At 43.5% G+C, this 12769-nt stretch overlaps 1 protein-coding gene across 1 annotated transcript; it reads right to left on the bottom strand.

Annotated features, from left to right (window-relative positions):
* Window positions 1-9982: 9982 nt before the first annotated feature.
* Window positions 9983-11901, bottom strand: HSPA6 (heat shock protein family A (Hsp70) member 6; the record flags this gene model as incomplete). Its single annotated transcript, XM_082614208.1, is given in 6 exon segments — window positions 9983-10027; window positions 10031-10050; window positions 10053-11397; window positions 11399-11548; window positions 11551-11679; window positions 11683-11901. Coding segments are annotated over 6 exon segments (1908 nt in total).
* Between the last annotated feature and the right edge of the window lie 868 nt (window positions 11902-12769).

Raw genomic sequence — 12769 nt, 5'->3', positions numbered from 1 at the left:
AACTAAATGAAGTGGAGATAGGCAACCTTCCAGAAAAAGAATTCAGAATAATGAGAGGGAAGATGATCCAGGACCTCGGAAAAAGAATGGAGGCAAAGATGAAGAAGATGCAAGAAATGTTTAACAAAGACCTAGAAATTAAAGAACAAGCAAACAGAGATGAACAATACAATAATTGAAATGAAAAATACACTAGAAGGAATCAATAGCAGAATAACTGAGGCAGAAGAACGGAAAAGTGACCTGGAAGACAGAATGGTGGAATTCACTGCCACGGAACAGAAACAAAGAAAAAAGAATGTAAAGAAATGAAGACAGCCTAAGAGACCTCTGGGACAACATAGACGCACCAATATTCACATTATAGGGGTCCCAGAAGGAGAAGAGAGAGAGAAAGGACCCGAGAAAATATTTGAAGAGATTATAGTCGAAAACTTCCCTAACATGGGAAAGGAAATAGCCACCCAAGTCCAGGAAGCACAGAGAGTCCCATACAGGATAAACCCAAGGAGAAACACGCCGAGACACATCGTAATCAAACTGGCAAAAATTAAAGACAAAGAAAAGTTATAGAATGCAACAAGGGAAAAATGACAAATAACATTCAAGGGAACTCCCATAAGGTTAACAGCTGATTTCTCAGCAGAAACTCTACAAGCCAGAAGGGAATGGCATGATATATTAAAAGTGATGAAAGGAAAGAACCTACAACGAAGATTACTCTACCCAGCAAGGATCTCATTCAGATTCGATGGAGAAATCAAAAGCTTTACAGACAAGCAAAAGCTAAGAGAATTCAGCACCACCAAACCAGCTCTACAACAAATGCTAAAGGAACTTCTCTAAGTGGGAAACACAAGAGAAGAAAAGGACCTACAAAAACACAACCGAAACAATTAAGAAAATGGTCATAGGAACATACATATTGATAATTACCTTAAACGTGAATGGATTAAATGCTCCAACCAAAAGACACAGGGCTGTTGAATGGATACAAAAACAAGATCCATATATATGCTGTCTACAAGAGACCCACTTCAGAGCTAAGGACACATACAGACTGAAAGTGAGGGGATGGAAAAAGATATTCCATGCAAATGGAAATCAGAAGAAAGCTGGAGTAGCAACACTCATATCAGATAAAATGGACTTTAAAATAAAGAATGTTACAAGAGACAAGGAAGGACACTACATAATGATCAAGGGATCAATCCAAGAAGAAGATATAACAATTGTAAATATATATGCACCCAGCATAGGAGCACCTCAATACATAAGGCAACTGCTAACAGCTATAAAAGAGGTAATTGACTGTGACACAGTAATAGAGGGAGACTTTAACACCACACTTATGCCAATGGACAGATCATCCAAACAGAAAATTAATAAGGAAACACAAGCTTTAAATGACACAATAGACCAGATAGATTTAATTGATATTTATAGGACATTCCATCCAAAAACAGCAGTTTACACTTTTTTCTCAAGTGTGCACGGGAACATTCTCCAGGATAGATCACATCTTGGGTCACAAATCAAGCCTCAGTAAATTTAAGAAAACCGAAATCATATCAAGCATCTTTTCTGACTACAATGCTATGAGATTAGAAATCAATTACAGGGGAAAAAACACAAACACATGGAGGCTAAACAGTACATTACTAAATAACCAAGCAATCACTGAGGAAATCAAAACATACCTAGAGACAAATGACAATGAAAACATGACAATAAAACCTATGGGATGCAGCAAAAGCAGTTCTAAGAGGGAAGTTATAGCTATACAAGCCTACCTCAAGAAACAAGAAAAATCTCAAATAAACAATCTAACGTTACACCTGAAGGAACTCGGGGAAGAAGAACAAGCAAAACCCAAAGTTAGCATAAGGAAAGAAATCATGAAGATCAGAGCAGAAATAAATGAAATAGAAACAAAGAAAACAATAGCAAAAATCAATAAAACTAAAAGCTGGTTCTTTGAGAAGATAAACAAAATTGATAAACCTTTAGCCAGACTCATCAAGAAAAAGAGGGAGAGGACTCAAATCAATAAAACTAGAAATGGAAAAGTAGAAGTTACAACAGACGCCACAGAAATACAAAGCATCCTAAGGGACTACTACAAGCAACTCTACGCCAATAAAATGGACAACCTGGAAGAAATGGACAAATTCTTCAAAAGGTATAACCTCCCAAGATTGAACCAGGAAGAAATAGAAAATATGAACAGACCAGTCACAGTAATGAAATTGACACTGTGATTAAAAATCTTCCAATGAACAAAAGTTCAGGACTAGATGGCTTCACAGGAGAATTCTATCAAACATTTAGAGAAGAGCTAACACCCATTCTTCTCAAACTCTTCCAAAAAATTGCTGAGGAAGGAACACTCCCAAACTCATTCTATGAGACCACCATCACCCTGATACCAAAACCAGACAAAGATACTACAAAAAAAGAAAATTACAGACCAATATCACTAATGAATATAGATGCAAAAATCCTCAGCAAAATACTAGCAAACAGAATCCAACAACACAGTAAAAGGATCATACACCATGGTCAAGTGGGATTTATCCCAGAGATGCAAGTATTCTCCAATATATGCAAATCAATCAATGTGATACACCATATTAACAAATTGAAGAATAAAAACCATATGACCACCTCAATAGATGCAGAAAAAGCTTTTGACAAAATTTAACACCCATTTATGATAAAAATTATCCAGAAAGTGGGCATAGAGGGAACCTACCTCAACATAATAAAGGCCATATATGACAAACCCACAGCAAACATCATTCTCAATGGTGAAAAACTGAAAGCATTTCCTCTAAGATCAGGAACAAGACAAGGATGTCCACTCTCACCACTATTATTCAGCACAGTTTTGCAAGTCCTAGCCATGGCAATCAGAGAAGAAAAAGAAATAAAAGGAATACAAATTGGAAAAGAAGAAGTAAAACTGTCACTGTTTGCAGATGACATGATACTGTACATAGAGAATCTGAAAGATGCCACCAGAAAACTACTAGAGCTAATCAATGAATTTGGTAAAGTTGCAGGATACAAAATTAATGCACAGAAGTCTCTTGCATTACTATACATATATGATGAAAAATCTGAAAGAGAAACTAAGGAAACACCCTCATTTACCATTGCAACAAAAAGAATAAAATACCTAGGAATAAACCTACCCAGTGAGACAAAAGACCTGTATGCAGAAAACTATAAGACAGTGATGAAAGAAATTAAAGATGATACCAACAGATGGAGAGACATATCATGTTCTTGGATTGGAGGAATAAATATTGTGAAAATGGCTATACTACCCAAAGCAATCTACAGATTCAATGCAATCCCTATCAAATTACCAATGGTATTTTTTACGGAACTAGAACAAAAAATCTTAAGATTTGTATGGAGACACAGAAGACCCCGAATAGCCAAAGCAGTCTTGAGGGAAAAAAACAGAGCTGGAGGAATCAGACTCCCTGACTTCAGACTATACTACAAAGCTACAGTAATCGAGAAAGTATGGTACTGGCACAAAAACAGAAACATAGATCAATGGAACAAGATAGAAAGCCCAGAGATAAACCCACGCACCTATGGTCAACTAATGTATGACAAAGGAGGCAAGGATATACAATGGAGAAAAGACAGTCTCTTCAATAAGTGGTGCTGGGAAAAATGGACAGCTACATGGAAAAGAATGAAATTAGAACACTCCCTAACACCATACACAAACATAAACTCAAAATGGATTAGAGACCTAAATGTAAGTCCGGACACTATAAAACTCTTAGAGGAAAACATAGGAAGAACACTCTTTGACATAAATCACAGCAAGATCTTTTTTGATTCACCTCCTAGAGTAATGGAAATAAAAACAAAAATAAACACATGGGACGTTATGAAACTTCAAAGCTTTTGCACAGCAAAGGGAACCATAAACAAGACGAAAAGACAACCCTCAAAATGGGAGAAAATATTTGCAAACCAATCAATGGACAAAGGAGTAATCTCCAAAATATATAAAGAACTCATGCAGCTCAATATTAAAGAAACAAACAACCCAATCCAAAAATGGGCAGAAGACCTAAACAGACATTTCTCCAAAGAAGATATACAGATGGTCAAGAAGCACATGAAAAGCTGCCCAACATCACTAATTATTAGAGAAATGCAAATCAAAACTACAATGAGGTACCACCTCACACCAGTTAGAATGGACATCATCAGAAAATCTACAAGCAACAAATGCTGGAGAGGGTGTGGAGAAAAGGGAACCCTCTTTCACTGTTGGTGGGAGTGCAAATTGATACAGCCACTATGGAAAACAATATGGAGGTGTCTTAAAAAACTAAAAATAGAATTACCATATGATCCAGCAATCCCACTGCTGGGGATATACCCAGAGAAAACCATACTTCAAAAAGACACATGCACCCCAATGTTCATTGCAGCACTATTTACAATAGCCAGGTCATGGAAGCAACCTAAATGCCCATCGACAGACGAATGGATAAAGGAGATGTGGTACATATATAGAATGGAATATTACTCAGCCATAAGAAAGAACGAAATTGGGTCATTTGTAGAGACGTGGATGGATCTGGAGACTGTCATACAGAGTGAAGTAAGTCAGAAAGAGAAAAACAAATATCGTATATTAATGCATATATGTGGAACCTAGAAAAATGGTACAGATGAACCGGTTTGCCAGACAGAAATTGAGACACAGATGTAGAGCACAAAGGTATGGACACCAAGGGGGGAAAGCGGCGGGGGGTGGGGGTGGGGGTGTGATGAACTGGGAGATTTGGGGGGAAAAAAATGCAGTTCCTCAGACGCACCCGCCAGTTTCAAGTGCCCAATAGCTTGTAGCTACCGTATGAGTCTCGCAGATACAAATCCATGGCCCCCTTCCGAGGCTGAGTTTCAGAGAAGACATCGCAGAATCCAGAAGATACCAAAGATTTCTCACGAGTTGGCAGTTTAAAAAGGAAGGCAGGAGGGAAGGTAAGAGAGGAAAGAAAGCCTTTAGAATCTAATCCCCCCAAAATGTTGCTGGGCAGAGAATGAGGTCCCCAGGGTATATAAGGAGGTCAGGGGAGAAAGGGAGGTTTGGCTGCAGTTCTTAGTTTCGGTTCCCAGTTTCGCTCAGGCTTTAAAAATATATTGCACGGTCTATTTCTCGCTCTCTTCAGGAACTTGCTGAGGGTGATAAAACGGAAACTGCGTTGGCCGGGAATCGAACCCGGGTCAACTGCTTGGAAGGCAGCTATGCTTACCACTATACCACCAACGCCCGCGCGCATGATACTCCTGAATTACATATATAAGTATACTACTAGCCATGATGTCACAGATGGCTTTTGGTATTGCTTCATATCCGAGATCCCAAAGCACACAAAGCCTTTTCTCGGTGAGGATGGACCCCGTCCTTACTTCTCTTAGTCAGCCCCGCCAACTAACGACGCGGGGCCGGGAACGCAGAGAACACCCGGCGCCCGGAGCCGGAGTGCTGGAACACGCGGAGCCCGGAGTGAAAGCCAACGCCTCTCTTGGCCCGGGGAATTTTCTCCCCCGCCGCCTTCTGTCGTCCGCGCTCCCAGCTCCGCCGTTTGGCGCGCCCCAGCACTGGATCCACCGGGTGTTGGGTTCGGCAACGGCGATTTGGGGCGGAGAGTTCGAGGGAGACCGGCCAGCTAGGGGGTCCACCCTCGTGTGGCTCGGTCCCCCGAGAGAAGGAGCTAGAGGAGAGCTCGAAGGGACACTGGAGAAATGGATCTTTACAGTTTAGGATGATGAAGAAGTAAGAGATAGGAGTCGGAGCCAGTTTTATTTTTCCTGTTTTCCGAAGAAGTCCAGGGAGAGTTCTAAGTTTATTCAAATAAACAGCAAACAGCATTAATATAGTTTTACATCACGGTACCGCGATGTTTGACAATCTTAGAAGGGAATAAGAAAGCCTTGTTTTCGGGTGTCAGGATGGCCGAGCGGTCTAAGGCGCTGCGTTCAGGTCGCAGTCTCCCCTGGAGGCGTGGGTTCGAATCCCACTTCTGACAACATACTTTTGCTCACTTTTTTCCAACATACAAGTAGGATTGAATTTATGGAGAAAGGAGTATCGATAAATAAACACCTTTCTATGCTGCCTATCCACACATGAAGATTGTGTTTCGCTTTGACTTTGAAACTGAATATATTTAGATCTATCCCTAAATACAAAAAAAAATTTTTTCTTTCCTTTAGACTCCGGTTTCTCTGTGCCTATTTACTGCATGTAGATACAGAAGACTCCCCTGAACAAGGAAAAGCCCTCAACCCAGATGCCTAAACTTGCTGTAGCTGACCTGAGTCTTTTCATGCTCAGACTTCAGTGTCAAACTTTGGTGAGACTCGGATTCCCCAGCATCTTGCCGGGCCAGCTCCCACCACCAATTCTAATTCAGTACGTTTGCTGGGTCCTCAAAGACCCGGAAAGGAAATCAACACACCAAACGGGGGAAAGTACTAGAGAGCAAAGGTAAACTCATGGAGTTGTTTCAAGAACTTTTTCTTGAAGACCGCAAACAAGCTACTCTCTAATTTGGGAGGAGCTGATTTATAGAAAAATCATGTGCTTTCCGGAAGAGGGAAGAACTGTCAGTCCGAAGGGGCTGAATGTGTGAGGTTCATAAACATGAGGATGGAAGGATCTTAGGTTGGTTAATGAAAGCTCGCCAGACAAACTACATTCTTTGTTACTTACTGGGCTGCGACCTTGGGAAATGTATTTGACTTTTCTGAGCCTTAGTTTGCTTGTAGTAAAATGGAGATAGAATTGTTGTGAGGATTGAGATGACCTAGCAGCTTATTAGAAATACAGATCTCAGGCTGTACCTCAGACCTACTGAATCTACATTTCATAAGATTCCCACATTTATAAGTCACATTGATATCACATACCTCCTGATATAATACAATAAGACGGGCACTTCACCCTGTGGTATACTTCCCCAAAACCCCACTGTAATCATGAGAAAACTGACAAACCCAAATTGAGGAACAATCTACCAAATATACCTAACCAGTACTCTTCAAAATGTGAAGGTCTTGAAAAACATCGGAAGATTAAGAAACTGTTGCAAATTTTAGGGAAGACATGATGACTAAATGCAACGAGTTAACCCGGATTGGCTTCTGAAACAGTAAAAGAACATTAGTGGGAAAATATGAAATCATCTTAACATTAGTGGAAGCTGGATGAAATATATACAGTGACTTTCTGTAGTATCTTTACAACTCTCTGTCAGTCTAAAATTATTGCAAAATAAAAAGGCCTTAAAAAAAAAACTTGAAAGTGGTTGCCTGTTAGGAGTAGCACTTGGGAGTGGGGCAAGAAACTGCTGGGGTTTTTTTTGTTCTTGTTGCTGTTTGGCCACCCCATGAGGCTTGTGGGATCTTGGTTCCCATACCAAGGATTGAACCCCAGCCATGGCAGTGAAAGTGCAGAATCCTAACAACTGGACTACCAGGGAATTCCCAAGACTGCTGGTTTTTCATTAGAAGGATTGTAGCAAGATTTGATTTTTTAATAATGGGCATATATTTTGATTTAATTTGTTCTAATATTTTGGGGAACAAATATTTAATTTGTTCTAATATTTTTATTGTAATCACGCATAGCTATCATTACAGTAATCGAACTAAGACTATATATATATACACACACAATACAATGACATTTAGATGCCTATTAACAGGAAACAATCCCCAAAGAATCCAAAGCATCAACAGTCATTTAAAAGTAGATGAAGTGGTTAGTTTGTTTAAATCCCTCTGTAGAAAAATAGATACCATCCAAATGAGAAGATCTGAAGTGTTTTGACAGCTAAGCACAATGAAATTCTCCTTCTTATATGCTGTGTGTGTTTTTAACAAGAGAGAGAGAGATTGTTGAAATGCTAGGAAACTGTCTAAACCCTGTAGGTGCCATCATTCTGCTTGAGAAGTTACAAACAGTTTGGGGTGGTCAATGTTGGAAGCTGGAAGGAAATTCAGGACAGGGAAAGTATAATACAGAATATGTATGTGACATCATCTCTTTTTTGCAGGTTCCTTCAATGTGAAGCCAGCTGGCATAGGACTTAGGCAAGACGCAGGAAAAAGCAGTTAAAAATGTGAAATGACAACCAGGGGACAAATGGGTTGTTACTGCAATCTCCTCTCTACCTGCAAGAAGTCACCCTTAGCTAAATATAACATAGCATTGCTCTAACCAAGGCTGCCTTCTTTTCTGAGATAAAAATAAATCTCTCTTTGCACCTGGGAGAGGTACAGTGTGGATTGGGCTGATTGGGAAGTAACTTACACAAATTTATCCTTCTCTTATATGTCATTTAACTGGCAATAGAGTTGAGCCTTAGGATATTTCCCAGGTTCAGTCACTTGCTATAAAAAACACATATTCACTTAATGGATAATGTAAATATACAATAAAGTGTACTTTTTCTCTCAGGGCTCAGCATCCAACTGTGTTCTAAAGGAATAATATGTACAATTTCACAACATCTGGGTGAAGATCTGGTAATAAGTGGAGTTACGGCCTGTTTGTGAGGTGACAATGTATAGGCTCTAGAATCAGGCAGGACAGGGTTCTTAATTCCAACTCTCCCCACCACCCCGCTTCCCCGACTTAATAGCTATGGCCCTTGAGTAATCGTTTAATGTCTTTTAACCTCCAGATCCTCACCTTCAAAAGAGATAATACACTGTGATGTTGCTGTGATGATTACATTGTATAATCAAGTACCTGGTACATAGTTGACAATCAATTAATAATAATTAGTGATAGCTAATATTTGTTGCTCATATACTATATGCCTAACATTCTTCTTCACTCCTCACATATTTAGATAATTGTACCCTTATAACAATTCTGAGGTACTATTTCATCATCATCCCCATTATATAGAAGGGAAAACTGAAGCTCAGAGAGTTTAACTTGCAGAGTAAATAAAGTAACAGCACTGAAAACCTAAGCCTTCTGGTTCCAATGTAGCCATTTTGCTACACAATTGCCATTGTCATCATCATCATCATCCTAGGGCTCATCAGCAGAAAGCAGATGGGGCCATGCTATTTCTCTCACATAGATAAGATAATAATAACTTTAATTACACCACTAGACTTACACTCTTAGTCTAACATATTCCCCAGAGTCCAAGACTTGGGGTCTGCTCTCTAATGAACAATGAATAAGGTCACATTATTAGAGGCAGATAATTAGCATATAAACTCTTTGGCAGTGTGTTAGGACACACAGACTGACAAACTAAACTGGGCTCCTAATACAGAATTTTTATTTTAGGGTCTTGCTAGGGCTTAAGTTTCTCTTCATTCTCTGCTTTTCCAGCTCCACCTTCCTCCCTCTTTTAACAGTGTCACAATTCTCTCCTGTCTGACCTCATTTCAATACTATCTCAATGTGCCTGCCTCAAACTCTTCCTCTTATCTTGTTTTCCCTTATAGAAATCATGCACACAGCCTCATGAATTTTATTCCCATCCCTCCTTCAGCACCCACCCCAACATTTTCTGCTTCTGATAGCCCTGCCCCTTCATCTACTTAATTGGATAGAATGAAAACTAAGAAGAAACTTTAAAAGTTTATTTAGCTCTCTTATTTCACATAACAAAATCCATACATACAAGTAACAAAATACATTCAATGTAGATAAAAGCAGTGATAAAGTGCCACACAAATGTTCATAATGATTACTTCTGCTTGTCTGAAGTAGGAGAAGAAGAATTTTTAAAAGTCAACTGGCAAATACCTCAGTTATAAAACATACTGACCTAAAAAACTCCCTGTTTGGGGGCAAGATTTTCCTCTACTCCCACCTCTAAGATAAGCTGGATCATAGTAGACAGTCTAGAAAGTCCACAAGCCCAGCCCTTACAGTCACAGCTGCCTTGCCAGGAGGGGCCATTTAATCGACTTCCTCAATGACAGGGCCAGTACTGGGGGCTCCCTGTCAGGCTTGAGCTCCACAACTGCTCCGCCAGGGACACCAGCCCCCGCATAGAGCCTGGAGAAGATGGGGCGACAGATATGCTCCAGCTCCCTCTTCTGAGGCTCATATTCCTCTTTCTCTGCCAACTGGTTGTGCTCCAGCCAAGCAAGGACTTCCTGACACTTGTCTTGTACTTTGCGCCTGTCCTCTTCAGGAATCTTGTCTCTAAGTCTCTCCTCTTGCAAAGAGCTCTTCACATAGAAGACATAGGCCTCCAGAGAGTTTCTGGGAGCCACCCTGTCCCTCTGGGCCTCACCCTCATCCTGAACATCCTTGTACTGTTCAGACTCACAAACCGTCTTCTCCACTTCCTCCTTGCTCAGCCGGCCCTTGTCATTGGTGATGGTGATCTTGTTAGCTTTGCCTGTGCTCCTGTCAGTGGTTGTCACACTCAGGATGCCACCGGCGTCAATGTCAAAAGTCACCTCGATCTGGGGGACTCCACGTGGGGCAGGAGGGATGCCACTGAGCTCAAAGCATCCCAGCCTGTTGTTGTCCCTAGTCATGGCCCTCTCACCCTCATACACCTGGATCAGGACCCCAGGCTGGTTGTCTGAATAGGTAGTGAAAGTGTGGGTCTGCTTGGTCGGGATGGTGGCATTCCTCTGGATCAGCGTAGTCATCACCCCACCAGCTGTCTCCAGCAGCAGGAGATCCTGCACCTTCTCACACTTGTCCCCGATCAACACTGCTGCCTGCACAGCAGCCCCATAAGCCACAGCCTCATCCAGGTTGATGCTCTTGTTCAGCTCCCTGCCACTGAAGAAGTCCTGCAAGAATTTTTGTACCTTGGGGTGGCGGGTAGTGCCACCCACTAGGACAATGTCATGGATCTGGGCCTTGTCCAGCTTGGCACCCCTTAGGGCCTTCTCCACTGGCTCCAGGGTGCTGCAGGAGAGGTCCAAGCACAGTTCTTCAAAGCGGGCTCGAGTGATGGAAGTGTGTAAGTCTACGCCCTCAAACGGGGAATCGATCTCCAGAGTGACCTGGGTGCTGGAGGGCAGGGTGCGCTTGGCGCGCTCAGAGGCTGTGCAGAGCCTGCGCAGGGCCCGCTTGTTCCTGCTCAAATCCTTCCCGTACTTCCGCCGGAATTCCTCCACGAAGTGGTTCACCAGCCGGTTGTCGAAGTCCTCTCCACCCAGATGAGTGTCTCCAGCCGTGGCCTTCACCTCAAACACACCGGCGTCGACAGTGAGGACCGACACGTGGAAGGTACCCCCACCCAAGTCGAAAATGAGCACGTTGCGCTCTCCGGCGCCCTGCCGGTCCAGGCCATAGGCCATGGCAGCCGCCGTGGGCTGGCTGATGATCCTCGGCATGTTGAGTGAGCCCCGCGATGGCACCCGCGTCCTTGGTGGCCTGACGCTGGGAGTTGTTGAAGTAGGAGGGCACCGTGATTACAGCGTGCCTCAGGGGCTGGCCCAGGTACGCCTCCGCTGTCTCCATCTTGCTCAGCACCATGGACGATGAGATCTCCTCGGGGTGTAGAACGCCTTGTCCTCCCCGCGGTAGAACACACGCACCTTGGGCTTGCCGCCCTCGCTCACCACCTGGAAGGGCCAGTGCTTCATGTCCGACTGCACAGTGGGGTCTGCGAACTTGCGCCCGATCAGTCACTTGGCGTGGAACACTGTGTTGTGTGGGTTCAGATCCGCCTGGCTCTTGGCCGCATCGCCCACCCGACGCTCGGTGTCGGTGAAGGTCAAGCAGCTGGGGGTGGTGCGGTTGCCCTGGTCGTTGGCGAGGATCTGCATCCGGCCTTGCTGGAACATGCCCACGCATGAGTATGTGGTGCCCAGGTCGATGCCTATGGCCACTTCCCTTGCAGCGGACATGGCTGTGGCTTCTCGCGCTTCTGGGGACGAGTGTGATACCGATTCAAATGCAGGAGTCTGCGGAACTTCGAGCGGCTCAGCCGTGGAGGTGCGCTCAGCGGTGCGACTCTCCTGCCTGCCCAGCTCGGATCTGCTCGGCTCCGCTTCCACGAGCTTTTTATCCGGTTGCCGGAGGCCCGCCATCCCCCCGGCCCCGCCGACGCGAAACTTCCAGCGCCTTCGCGGCGAGCCCAGAGCCGCCCGGTCCCCCGCTCCGCTAACTCAGCCCAGGAGGCGCCGGGCTGGCTCCGGGGGAAGGTTCGGGCGGATCGGGCCGTGCAAGGAGGGGCGGCCCCAGCTGCGTCTGACTCAGAGCTGCAGAGAAAGTTCCAGCTTCTCCCGGCTTGTTCTAAGGGCGAGCGGTTGGGGCAGAATTCAGGTAAAGCAAAAACTTCTCAAGAAAACAGTTCTTCCTCTGGGTGTTTGAAGAGGGCTGTTCAGAGTCCAGCGGCTCGAGAAAAGCCGGAAAGCATGTCGCCATGCGAATAGAGACATGGCCTCGAGGCAGAGGTTTAAATAATAGGGTTTTTTCTTAAGTCTTAATTATTATTATGTTGTTGTTGTTGTTTTGAAACCTAAAGGCAGTGTTTTCGAAATTGTGGCTAAGAGGGGCGGCCCGATTTCTGTTCTGGAATGAAACTAGGGCCAGAGATGTCTTTAAGAGATGGCGCTCTAAAGTTGGTTCATACTAGAGGCACTGGTGGTTCAGTGGTAGAATTCTCGCCTGCCACGCGGGAGGCCCGGGTTCGATTCCCGGCCAGTGCACTGTATTCCTTCCTTTTTTAAAAAAAATTTTATTGGGGTACGGTTGATTTAAAATGTTGTATTA

This window comes from Mesoplodon mirus (genome assembly GCF_964341445.2).
Source record: "Mesoplodon mirus genome assembly, chromosome: 3".
In the NCBI taxonomy this organism is placed as follows: Eukaryota; Metazoa; Chordata; class Mammalia; order Artiodactyla; family Ziphiidae; genus Mesoplodon; species Mesoplodon mirus.
Note: the sequence above shows the minus strand (reverse complement) of the source record. Positions and strands in the feature narration are given on the sequence as shown.